Source organism: Neltuma alba, unplaced genomic scaffold, assembly GCF_004799145.2.
Source record: "Neltuma alba isolate B1F8T4 unplaced genomic scaffold, ASM479914v2 tig00005188_pilon, whole genome shotgun sequence".
Classification (NCBI taxonomy): domain Eukaryota; kingdom Viridiplantae; phylum Streptophyta; class Magnoliopsida; order Fabales; family Fabaceae; genus Neltuma; species Neltuma alba.
This window is the reverse complement of record NW_021634010.1, coordinates 1-12,609: the sequence shown is the minus strand read 5'-3', so window position 1 is coordinate 12,609 and position 12,609 is coordinate 1. Positions and strand designations below refer to the sequence as shown.

The 12,609-nt window shown below is 34.1% G+C and overlaps 1 protein-coding gene across 1 annotated transcript; it reads right to left on the bottom strand.

The window, feature by feature from the left end:
• Positions 1-3,149: 3,149 nt before the first annotated feature.
• Positions 3,150-6,823, bottom strand: LOC114747020 (alpha-L-arabinofuranosidase 1-like). The gene is made up of 13 exons (XM_028935306.1): positions 6,683-6,823; positions 6,542-6,596; positions 6,250-6,452; positions 6,016-6,134; positions 5,755-5,908; positions 5,440-5,509; positions 5,197-5,342; positions 5,002-5,100; positions 4,466-4,905; positions 4,306-4,362; positions 4,015-4,207; positions 3,787-3,930; positions 3,150-3,245 (listed from the first exon to the last, which is right to left on the bottom strand). Exons 1-13 carry the CDS (start codon positions 6,821-6,823, stop codon positions 3,150-3,152), a joined length of 1,917 nt encoding a protein of 638 aa, XP_028791139.1.
• Positions 6,824-12,609: the final 5,786 nt, after the last annotated feature.

Below are 12,609 nucleotides of genomic sequence, written 5' to 3'. Positions count from 1 at the left end.
TACCATAATATTGGTAGAAGTGCTTTAGAGAGAGACTAGTGGCAAAAATGACTTACCATTTTTTCAGAGATAATGGACATGTTGTTGAATATGATTAGTCAAGATTGCTTACCACTTACGCGTTTTGGTCTACTCTTTGAGGTACACATATGTCTGTTCTAGAATTTGAACAAGGAGGAGATATACAAAAGAATTGTTGATATAGCGTATATGTTTTTTGGTTTCTTTACCAAGTATTATTTGCTAGTTGAGTTTAAAAGGCATTTTTTTTTGTTTTCAAATTACTATGACATTGATTAAATTCGGCACATGAATGATTTTGGGAACAGAAAAATGTGCTGTTGGGTTTCATGGGTTGGTTTCATGAAATTGGTGTGAGTTTTAAATATAATTTTGAGTAAAACCGTTAGAAACTAGTGAAACTATTTTGAAGTAATGGTATTTTCTTAGTATGAACATTTCAACAATAAAAAAGAAATCAATGAGATGCCAAGTTATGTGTCCTAGATTTTATATATCTACACACAAAATCTTATGAATTGTGCCTTACATGGATGATGTTCCATATGTAGTGCGAATTGAAAGAAGGAAAACGTGGTGGATTTTTATCCATTCATTGATTAAATAATTGTTTATTATCTTTGTTTATGTTACTACACCGTATTTCCGTTAGTGGTTTTATCCTTTCACATTGAAGATATTGTTGGGTTGGTTAATGCATATATTAATTTGGTTTTAATAATTGATAACCCCCTATTATTATTATATTATTTATGATTTATTTCCAAGCTGTTGGTGGATTTATATATCCGCTGGAGGCGTCATTATTATAGTTATCAAATACATCAAATTGGTTTAACCATTTGTAACCTCCTTATAATTCATCAACGTTATCTTTTCAAGACCAAAATTATGAAGTTCGCCGGATGTGGCTACAAGTGCATTGGTGATTAACAAATTGTCATACTAAAACTTTATTGTCGTTGTTCATTATGCAGTGACATTATTTGTAGTATGTGTTTTATATGAGAATGGACCATTTTATAAATGTGACCATATTTATGTGATAACTTTAAGGTTTTTTTCTCGAAAACAAACTGTGTGGATTTTAAATTCTGAAATATGATTCTGGTCATTATGATTTTGGGGTATCACCATATATTTGGTGGAAGAGTCTAATATAATTAGAATTATTATTGAAGAGATACGAAGATAATTTTTCTATATAATAAAATATTAGAAAGTGTGGGGGTACCTGAAATGAAGACAATTTTTCTATATAATAAAATATGTTATTGGAGTTTTAGCAGGTGAGTGTGTCAAAAGAAGTATTGTATTACTCAAGATTGAGAAAACCTTAGTGTTTACTAAAATGTGAGTTTGAGCTAATAAAATGGTTGAGAAGAGAAGTTTTTAGAATTGACAATTAGAAATGACCGTTAAAGTATTTATGCTTTTTAATTAGTCAGTTTTATTCTTCCATTAACCAAATTTAATGGCCTTAAAATGTTTTAATTACCTTAATTAATTGTTTTAAACTGTCATTTTAATTGTCATTAAAACTATCTTTGATCACTATTATGGTAGCCCAACGATCACATATCATCTGCCTATAAAAGGCAATGCGTGGTGTATGGTCAGGATGCTTTGAGTTCTATCCTCAAGCTCTCCTCCCTATCTCTTCTCCTGAGTTTTAAAGTTCTATTGTTTTGTTACCTTGCTTTACGTAAGAAGAGTTCGTTTAATCCTAAGGAGTGTTGCCTTTTTTTCTAATCTATGTGGCGGAAAAACTGCTAAGGACAATGTCCTTGGACACAACTCAAACCATATTTTTTATTAATTTTTACAAGTGTTGCCAACATACATTTCATAAGAAAGCCTTATAAAAATATAGTATAAATAAGTCAACAACTTTACAACTTGATTGATGCCTTGTATCTTACATCTTTTCATATGTATACATATTTTTGTTTTGTCCTACATGTGGACAATGTCATATTGTCTTCAAAATGGTAAATCATTTTGGAAGCTCAAATAAAGTCATCTAGATGTTCTCTCCAAGTAACTGTCATCATGACTTATAGTGCAGTTTTATGTCATCGTGATATTTGGAATTAGCTCGAATATATACGTGATGTTAAAACCCTATTGTTACTTGTTGGCATCACAATCGTCATTTGGAATTGATGGATATTCGGCATATCAAGCTTAAATAGTGATGTGATCTCACTTAACAACTCCCTTTTGCTTCAGTGTGTATATATATATCTATGTATATTTTATGAGTGGTGATTGATAGTTAATAATCTTTCATTACGATAATGATAGAAATTTTAGATTTACCTTTTTCTGTGTGATTTCATACACTTTGAATTGTTTAAAATCTTTTGTATTCTTTTCTTAGAAACAATCGTGTTCAAGTTATGACCAGGTAATAACTGAGCATTTTTCTCAGTCATTATTCGTACCTTAGATTGTCACATTCTAAGATATTAACCTTTTCTACTAGACCTAACGCATTGATGGAATTAAACGCGCTAGTTACTGAAGTCATTCTAATTTGTTCAAAGTTGGTTTCCCTTCCCATCCATCTTGATTATGTGAGTACATCTTTATTTTTCTATAGGAGCCTAAAAACAAATCAATTGTTAACACTAGCATCTAAAAGTTTCTTACACGTAAAGATTATGGATTTTGCAGATACAGTGGTTATAACATTCCTCATCACCAGATATTTTATTTTATTTTTTTTTAATTTGTTGGTTGATGATTCTCCTTTTAATTTTTTTTTAGGTTTTATAAGGTTGAATGTTACCCCACTTTAATATAAAAACAGCATAATGTAATTCAGATAATTAGTCACAACACTATTTTCTTCCGCTACACTTGAAAAACAACCAACTTTGTTGCTTGATGTGATTTTGTTTGGCAACAAACTGAGTTATGATTGTATGATTCATAACAAAGCCTTACAAAACTATACCACAAATAAGTCAACAGCTTTACGGCTCGGTTGATGCCTTGCATAGAAAGATTATGGGTTGTAACCAAAAAGAAATACAGCAGTATATCTTACATCTTTTCATATGCATACATATTCTTCTTCTGTCCCTCGTGTGAGCAATTTCATAAGCTTTCAAAATGGTAAATCATTTTGGAAGCTCAAGTGAAGCCACTGAGTTTGGAGGAAGTATGAAAGTCATATTAGAGCCAGGGTTCTTTAGTGGACTCACTTGTGGTACAATCTACACATACGAAGCACAGAACATGTGTTAAGAGCATGGCTTCGGAATGAGCATTTCACACAAATTAGGTGACATCTGTGTATAGTGTGGAGTCTAAAAAATGGTTGCATTCCCAATGTGTAAATAATATTTGTGACAAGAACCAAGATACTCAAGAATTGTGCATCCGCACAAACTAGATGACCTATATCACACCGCATAGAATTTCAGAAAAGAGCTAAAACATTCAGGAATCATCATTATCATAGAAAAAGCCATATTTAATGCTTTTTTTTTGTCATGTTTAACGGTTTTAACCGTCAAGTATTTGGGCCTCGTTTACTTGTCGGGCTTAAACTTCACGGCTGTTGATCTTTTGACGGTTAGACAATGAAAGTCATCAAATAATAAGATTGCAGGGTTGGCCTAGGAGGTTACTATATTACGCATGCGAATAGTGTGGCTTCTGGGTTATTCGATTTCTTTATTATATCTTGACCACAATATTTATGATTTTCTTAAATAAAAGATGAAGTGATTTTTAAAATAACACAAGTGATACCTTTTTGGGATTGTAAAAAGAATTCTCATCCTTGACATTGGTAGATGTGAGCAATGTTACTGTTGATCCGGAAAGATCCACATTGGGGTCTAAGCCATCAATTGTAACGCCAATAGTCGCTGCCTTGTCATCAAAGTTCACAACCTGAAGAAATGTTTAGGATTTGAAAAGATTATAACCCATTTAGTCATCGATTAGCTCAAGCATTGTTGATCATCCATGCATTACCTTAATTCTCAAGTAACTCTTTTTGTTCTCCTGATTTTCCCAAACAATTGCTGATGCAACAATGGAAGTTGGGGCTTTAAGTGTTGAGTTGATATATGTAGCTCCGCTTGATTGTGAGAATAGTTGTTGTAACCAATAGCTGGGAATTCCATAGCTCCTATATGAGTCAAATACAATAGCATCTGGTATCCACCTGTACATCCACACAAAATCACACAACATCGATCTCGTAGCTTACAATTATAAAAATACAAATAAGCACAAAAAGGAAATAAATAATGTCTTACGTACTTTTGGTCATTTATATTTACAAAAAGTGGGGCATAACAAACCATTCCCACAGCATCACTGCACCACAGCGAGAGAGAATATTTGTCATCATATTAATGTTAAATAAGTTGTGAGGCGGCCAAATAATGTTATCAAGCTGACAATGGAGAGAATAGTTAACCTGTTCTTTTCCAATCCCATAAGGAATGCTGCTTCACCCAGAGCAGACAAGAGGGTTCCAAATCCAGCATCTCCTTTCCAAACAGCATACTCACTTACAAATGCTTTTGGACCAGCACGATTCAAAGAATCGAATTTGTTATACATTGAGAAGATACCCTTAGAGCTTGTATAAACATGGAAATCAAACAAATCCGCCGGGTGATCTAATGGAGCGGCGGTAGCGTCACAATTTGAGATTATTTTAATATCAGGATAATAATGCCTAATAGCATTATAAAACTTGAGGTAGTTTCCTAGGTAGTTATACATCCCACAATCCTCATTTCCAATAGCAACATATCGTAGATCAAATGGCTCGGGGTGTCCCAAAGAAGCCCTCATCTTGCCCCATTTTGTTGTGACGGCACCTCTGGCAAACTCAATCCCATCAAGAGCTTCCTATAAAGATTGATGCAAAACAAAATTAATCCAAGACGCGAAGGAATAAGGATTAACTTAAAAGCATTATGGGAAGTTGCCAAGGCTAAGTTATACTTGTACGAAAGGCCATATGTCAGTTGTATTGATTTCTTCATGACGACTAATGCCGGCATTAAACACCCATACAGGCAAGGCACCAAGGTCTTCCGCAAGCTGTTCAAATGTGATGAAGTGTTATGGGAAGTCGACATGTGCGTGTATGAAAAAAATTTAACTTAATAAAGTGAAAAATAATTAAAAAGCACCTACCTGAAGAAACTCCAAAAAACCAAAGCCATCATCAGTCCAATAGCCCCATATATCATTAAAGTGACCGGGTCTCTTCTCCCAAGGTCCAACAGTATCCTTCCACCTATATGCATTTTTCAAGTGATCTCCCTCAACATAAGTACCACCTAATACAATTGAATGGAGGAATGAATTTCAAGGAGACCATAATGAACAATCATTTCAAAGAAGCCTCCAAATATGCCCCACGCTGCAGATGCTTACCCGGGAATCGGAGAAATTTTGGTTTCAAGTCTGCTACCATTTGATAAAGGTCCTTCCGAAATCCATGTCCCTTATGAGAACAAAGAAAGCATAATTGTAGTCATAATAAGCGAAAGAAAGGAATAAATAAAACCAAAATATATTCAAGTGTGCTTCAAATTAGGTTGAGAAGGGGGGAAAAGGTAGGCCTCATTTTTGTCCACATGTTTTCTGCAATGGTAGGGCATATGTTTTTCCTCTATGAGATCTCTTTTTCTTTTTGGGTGAAGCTGCCTTTTTAATATAATTTAAGATATCAATTCAAATATTGCATACATTGTATGTGTCCATAGGCATGGCTGAGACTTGATCTAACCAAATCTCTCCTTTTCGAGTTGTTGTAATTTGAAGGCTTGAATTATAGTCTGATTTTGTGGCTTCAAGAACCATCTCCATCCTTCTCCACTTTGAAACATGTTTTGCGGAAGCCCTACATACACAAATAGTCCATTTTACTTTGTATATATGCTACTTGACGTTTATTGAACATGATAAACATCATAATTATTTTTAGGCAGCGCATCCCGAACCAATAACCTGATGTTGGAAGAAGCTAATTCTTGTCCATTTTCCCCTGTCAATGAAACTTTCAAATCAATTGACCTTGATGAACGAGCAAAGAACACCACTTTATATTTCTTTCCTTGCTGAACATTCTATAAAGGAATGAGATTCATTACTTTAAAGTTAAAATAGTACAATCATTAAAAAAGAAAGAAAGAAAGAAAGAAGGCAAAATCTAATCAAAAGTCAAACATTTTAAGGTCATACCATGCCCCAAAAACCAGGATTAGAGAGACCAACGCCCTGAGGGCATTTCTCGGGGGAGCGACAAAGGACATGCAATTTCACAGCAACCTTATTGCGAGGAAAGGGAGAAGCGAGTTCAGTAGTCACCCGTATATTTGATTCATCTCCAATAATTGTCCATGGAAAGATACTTGAAGGAACCATTGTGCCCCCAGCTTCAAAACCTTTACACAAAAATATACATCCATTTTCAATTATCCTATGCAATATTAAAAAAAAAAAGTCAAAGAGGTAATAGAAGTTCTATAATCACCTCTGTTGTTCACAAGTTCCGCCCACAGCCCTCCAGACCCAGCATGATTAATCTCCTATAAAACAAATAGTTTACCACAAGTACGACGCATAGGAACACAAAAGAATACAGCCTTCAAAATAATTGCGATACATTATTCACCTCAAAAAATGCACCAAAAAAGTGTTCAGGAATAGGCCTTCCAGACTGAGCATCTACATGTAATGCTGCGTCTAGCGCGTTACATTTAGAAGAAACGGCTAATAGCATGAGCAGAAGGGCACATGTTTTGTACGCAGACATTGTTATGTATTACTTAAACACTAATATCTCTATTTGTTTCAACTTATGCTCACAAGTATTTATAACCATGGCCTAGAACTAAATATAGACTTGCTGTTGCTGAGAAACAAATTATTTGATACATCGTTTTCATGTATGCTTAAGAGATATTGTAATACATGTCCTCAAACTATTTATGGCAAATATATCTAACAATCTTGTGTGCTTGGATTTTTTAAGCAATGAAAATCTGCATCTAATTTGATGCTGACAACGCATTTGATGAAAATTTTCGATGGTAATATATAGAATATCCAAATTTTGAAAAGGCCCCAAATAGATAGTGAATAAAATGAAGGGAATTAAATGTGAAGGCTGTAATTTTAAAGTGAATTTCACGGGAAGGCGATAAACAAATCTAGATGACTTTTGAACGGTTAACAAGCTTTTAATTTATTTTGAAAATTTCTGGGATATGTCTGTTATATCTAGTGAAATACTTTTGCATCTCATAATCTTAAAAGTCAAATTGACCTTACGAGGCTATGATTTTGGGGGTTCCTATTTGGTACGTAAAAGCAATTATCTCATTTCTTTAATTTTTCTCCTATTCATTTTCACATTTGGAGCTGTGAAGATGCCCCTATGGTTTCAGTATTTTCATATTTACGCCGTGGTCTATGCCCTTTACGATTAAATATTTATCTCGCAAGCTCCAACACGGGAAAAATTTAGGCCATCATCTCCTTTATTTACAAGTCCAGCCCTCGATCTTGTTAAATTACCCTCAAGTATCTTGAGAGTTGTGAGTAATTAATTTTACTTGTCATATGTACATCACATATACATTTAGGCTTTGACTAACGGGTTGGCTGACAGTGATCGATAGTCGACAACTGTTAACTCCTCACTTACAAGTATTGACTGGTAAATGAACGTAATTTTGAAAGAACGTTATTCAGATATTAATAAGTTAACATTTGCAAATCAAATATAACATATTTATAAATAAAACTTCAAGGTTTACAGGTCAAATAAAATTTTTAAATGTACAGAAAAATGAATCTTTTGGTTCTTCAAATTCGTTCCCTCAACTTTGACTCGGCGCAACTTTGTCCCATTAATTTTGAATTGACTAACACTCAGCTCTAATCTTCTTACATTCAGTAATGTAATCCTTATCTTATAAAACTTATTTTGAGTCATAATTGCATGTCCTATTCTGCAAAAAGAAAAACAAAACTCGACACGATTAAAAAAACAATTGTGGCCTCCCACTCAAAAAAAGTATCTGGGCTTCTTCATCATCTCTAGCTCTATCACCTCCGACGGTGCCTCCTTTCTCTGCTTCACCTTTGGGGTCGGGAAGTCATTAGACGACGACAATGAAAAGGCTTGATGCAGAATCTACACCATATCAACTTAGTACGTTGAACCTGTAACACCTTAGTTCACAGCCATAAATGGAGCCAAAACATATCAAAAGGAACTACATTGCATTTCATTAAGCTTAATAAACCATACCTTGAATAATCACTCTCCTGGGTTACTATTCATTTGGTAACCCCAAAATTTTGCCAACTTCAAAAATTCATAACTATTTCTAGAAAAATCAAAATGAGATGGCTCTGAGTTCTATTCGAAGTTCATTCATTTCTTTACATCATTCCATTCGGGCTCCATTTTGATCTCAAGAACTACTGTTCATTTGGTCAGTTTTTATTTTTCAGCTTTTTACCATAACTTCAAAAATTCATAACTTTCCATACAAAACTCCTAGTTAGGTGATCTACCACTTCATTTGAAGCTTAGGATGTGAGATTTAGGTCCACCAAATTTCACGATTAGATTCCATCATTTGATCATAGAAGTCGCAGCCTCAAAATTGAGGTTTTTTAAGCATTACTATCTCTTTTGATTGCTTTAACTTGTAAAATCCAATCCCCTAACTTCCATTTTTCCACAAGCCATCATACCAACATGTATGATGAATCATAATATCTCCCAAGAGGTGGAAGTAACAGTCCATATAAGCACACGTTAAGTGTACATAACATTACATAATTCCATTCAAAAACCATAATTACATAACATTGGAAAGTTCATATCTGCATGACAATTCATGCATGCTTCCCCTAAAACCCCGCCACATTCTTTCCTTTCTTTCTTGATCAGCCAGCCCTAGTTGTGTCAATTATATATACAAAGAGGGGTGAGATTGTTAAAAAAAAAAATCTCAATAGCAAAGAACCACAATTGTAATGTTAGCAGGGCAAGATTGATTCATGCTATACGCAAGTAACATTTTCATGCTTTCATTTATGACATAATGCCATGGAAAGGGAGCATACAATCATACTATTAGACAAATCAACTATACAAATTGTCAAGGCATAAATCCAAGGAGTTAAACGCATTACATCATACGGAACTCAATCGCATCATGGCATAGCACACCTAGCAAAAACAACCACTGCAATTTAGCATTAAGGTTGCAAGTCCTTGCTACCTCTTAACAAGATTTGCTCCTTGATTTTCTTTGCTTGTTCTTAAGCCTCCTCTTGCTCAAATTCAATGCCTTGGATGTTTGCTTGATGATCCTTAGTCCTTGTTCTTCCTTCTTCCTCTTCTTTTATGTTAACTCCAAGAGTAAAACTTCTCCCTCCAATTTTCCCTTTTTTTGGCCGAATTATCGAATTAGGGGGTATTTATAGCCAAATTTTTTGCTCGGTTTTCTTACTTTGCCCCTAGTGACATGTTATAATTTCCTTGTACACTTGTCCCTTGATCTTGTCTTGCCCTCCATGATCATGCCACATGTCGTGCCACCTATTAACCATGTAATTATAAAATAATATTTTATTATAATTTATCTACCTCCAATAATGCCCTTAGACAAATTTTATAATTCCATCCATATCCTCCTCTTCCAATTTGGTGTCAAAATGAGCAGAAAAATTGGAAAAAATTTTATCCCAATAAGCCTTTGCTTATTCCTGTGTATAATTTCCTAATATCGGTTAAATTTTTCCTGGGTCCTGCCTAATCCAGTATTTCTAAAAATTCATTTCTCTACTCCAATAACTTCCTTTTAATGAAGGGAACTTCACCAATTTTTCTTAAGTCAAAATTTGACCTGTAACTCCTTTTATTCAATTTTTTTTTCCCAAAATCAGCCTTTTACTGACATAATTTGCCTTTGAATATTTTAAAGCTAACCTCTGTATTTTACAGAGGTCAAGAATAATTTTACAATCTGTAATAACCTCTCAACTAATTTTTCTCATTTTTTTAATGGATCATTGAGGCCTCTATATAATTAAAATAATTCAATTTGGCCCATTCTTTCTTAATTAGCCAAACGTACCAATAATTACATGAAATTCTAAAATAAATTATCTTGACTCTTATTTCAACTTTCAGACCTCAAATATTGTTCTAGACTTTTTGTTCTATTTTTCATGAAGTTTTGGAAATTTTCAGGAATCTCGGGCACAATTCTTCAGTATTGCCTTTTATTGACCGGAACCTTTCAAAATGACTGTCCGGTCCCTCCCCGGTTTCCACTTCAAAAGTTGTTCCGTCTCTGTCTCTACTACTCTACTTGGCCCTTGGTTAGTCCTAAGCTCCTTATTTTCAAGGCGATAATTATCAAGATATGACAGAACCTAGATGCAAAATTCTAGTGGATAGGTGTTGTGATTTTGCATTTATATTGTTTTTGTTGGAATGCTAAGTACAAAGGAAGGAGCTGAATTGATATGACTCAGAAAATGTCAAAGTGAGGTGCCTTGTTTCGCTGACTCACTGAAATTATACACGAGGAAGTATTCATCATCTCATTGTGTTGTAGGCGATGGATAGAACCGTTGGAACACCCCATTTTGTTCAACCCGCAAAAATGAAATTAGAAGAAAATTGTGAAATCCTAGACCAACCCTATAAATAAGAGAGTAAGGATTAAGAGGGAGATAATTTTTCTCACACAAAAAAGGGAGACAAAGAAATTCTTCTCTCTTCTTTTTTGATGACAGTTAGGGTTTAGGAATAGGTAACGGTGACCAAAATAGAGTAAAGTCCATTCATCTTGTTTTCACTCTCACTCAAGGAAAGCCTATATTTTTATGGTGGTTGTCACATATGTGAGCCCCGGCAACAATAGCTAGAGGTTTAAATCCAACTTGGTTTGGATTGATTTGTTCGTTTTCTTTCCATCCCATTTTTCCTTTTCCTTTGTCCTCCCCTTAACCTTTGTATTTATTTGTTTATTTATCTTTTTATTAGTTTTGCTTTCTCCCTTTGCGTAAAACTTGATCATATGTGTGTATTCTTTTATTTTGATGCCTATGATATACTTTCAAATTGCTAGACACCAATATTGCATGAATATATTCTTGTGGGCGCTTGGATAAAAGCACTCATCTAGATGTTCTCTCTCAGTAACTGTTACTATGACTTATGTGCACTGTTATGTCGTCGTGATATTTGGAATTAGCTCAAATATGCGTGTGATGTTAAACGCCATTGTTACTTGATGGCATCACAATCGTCATTTGGAATTGATGGATATTCGGCATATCAAGCTTAAATAGTGATGTGATCTCACTTAACAACTCCCTTTTGCTTCAGTGTGTATATATATATCTATGTATATTTTATGAGTGGTGATTGATAGTTAATAATCTTTCATTACGATAATGATAGAATTTTAGATTTACCTTTTTCTGTGTGATTTCATACACTTTGAATGTTTAAAATCTTTTGTATTCTTTTCTTAGAAACAATCGTGTTCAAGTTATGACCAGGTAATAACTGAGCATTTTCTCAGTCATTATTCGTACCTTAGATTGTCACATTCTAAGATATTAACCTTTTCTACTAGACCTAACGCATTGATGGAATTAAACGCGCTAGTTACTGAAGTCATTCTAATTTGTTCAAAGTTGTTTTCCCTTCCCATCCATCTTGATTATGTGAGTACATCTTTATTTTTCTATAGGAGCCTAAAAACAAATCATTGTTAACACTAGCATCTAAAAGTTTCTTACACGTAAAGATTATGGATTTGCAGATACAGTGGTTATAACATTCCTCATCACCAGATATTTTATTTTATTTTTTTTTTAATTTGTTGGTTGATGATTCTCCTTTTAATTTTTTTTTAGTTTTATAAGGTTGAATGTTACCCCACTTTAATATAAAAACAGCATAATGTAATTCAGATAATTAGTCACAACACTATTTTCTTCCGCTACACTTGAAAAACAACCAACTTTGTTGCTTGATGTGATTTTGTTTGGCAACAAACTGAGTTATGATTGTATGATTCATAACAAAGCCTTACAAAACTATACCACAAATAAGTCAACAGCTTTACGGCTCGGTTGATGCCTTGCATAGAAAGATTATGGGTTGTAACCAAAAAGATACAGCAGTATATCTTACATCTTTTCATATGCATACATATTCTTCTTCTCGTCCCTCGTGGAGCAATTTCATAAGCTTTCAAATGGTAAATCATTTTGGAAGCTCAAGTGAAGCCACTGAGTTTGGAGGAAGTATGAAAGTCATATTAGAGCCAGGGTTCTTTAGTGGACTCACTTGTGGTACAATCTACACATACGAAGCACAGAACATGTGTTAAGAGCATGGCTTCGGAATGAGCATTTCACACAAATTAGGTGACATCTGTGTATAGTGTGGAGTCTAAAAAATGGTTGCATTCCCAATGTGTAAATAATATTTGTGACAAGAACCAAGATACTCAAGAATTGTGCATCCGCACAAACTAGATGACCTATATCACA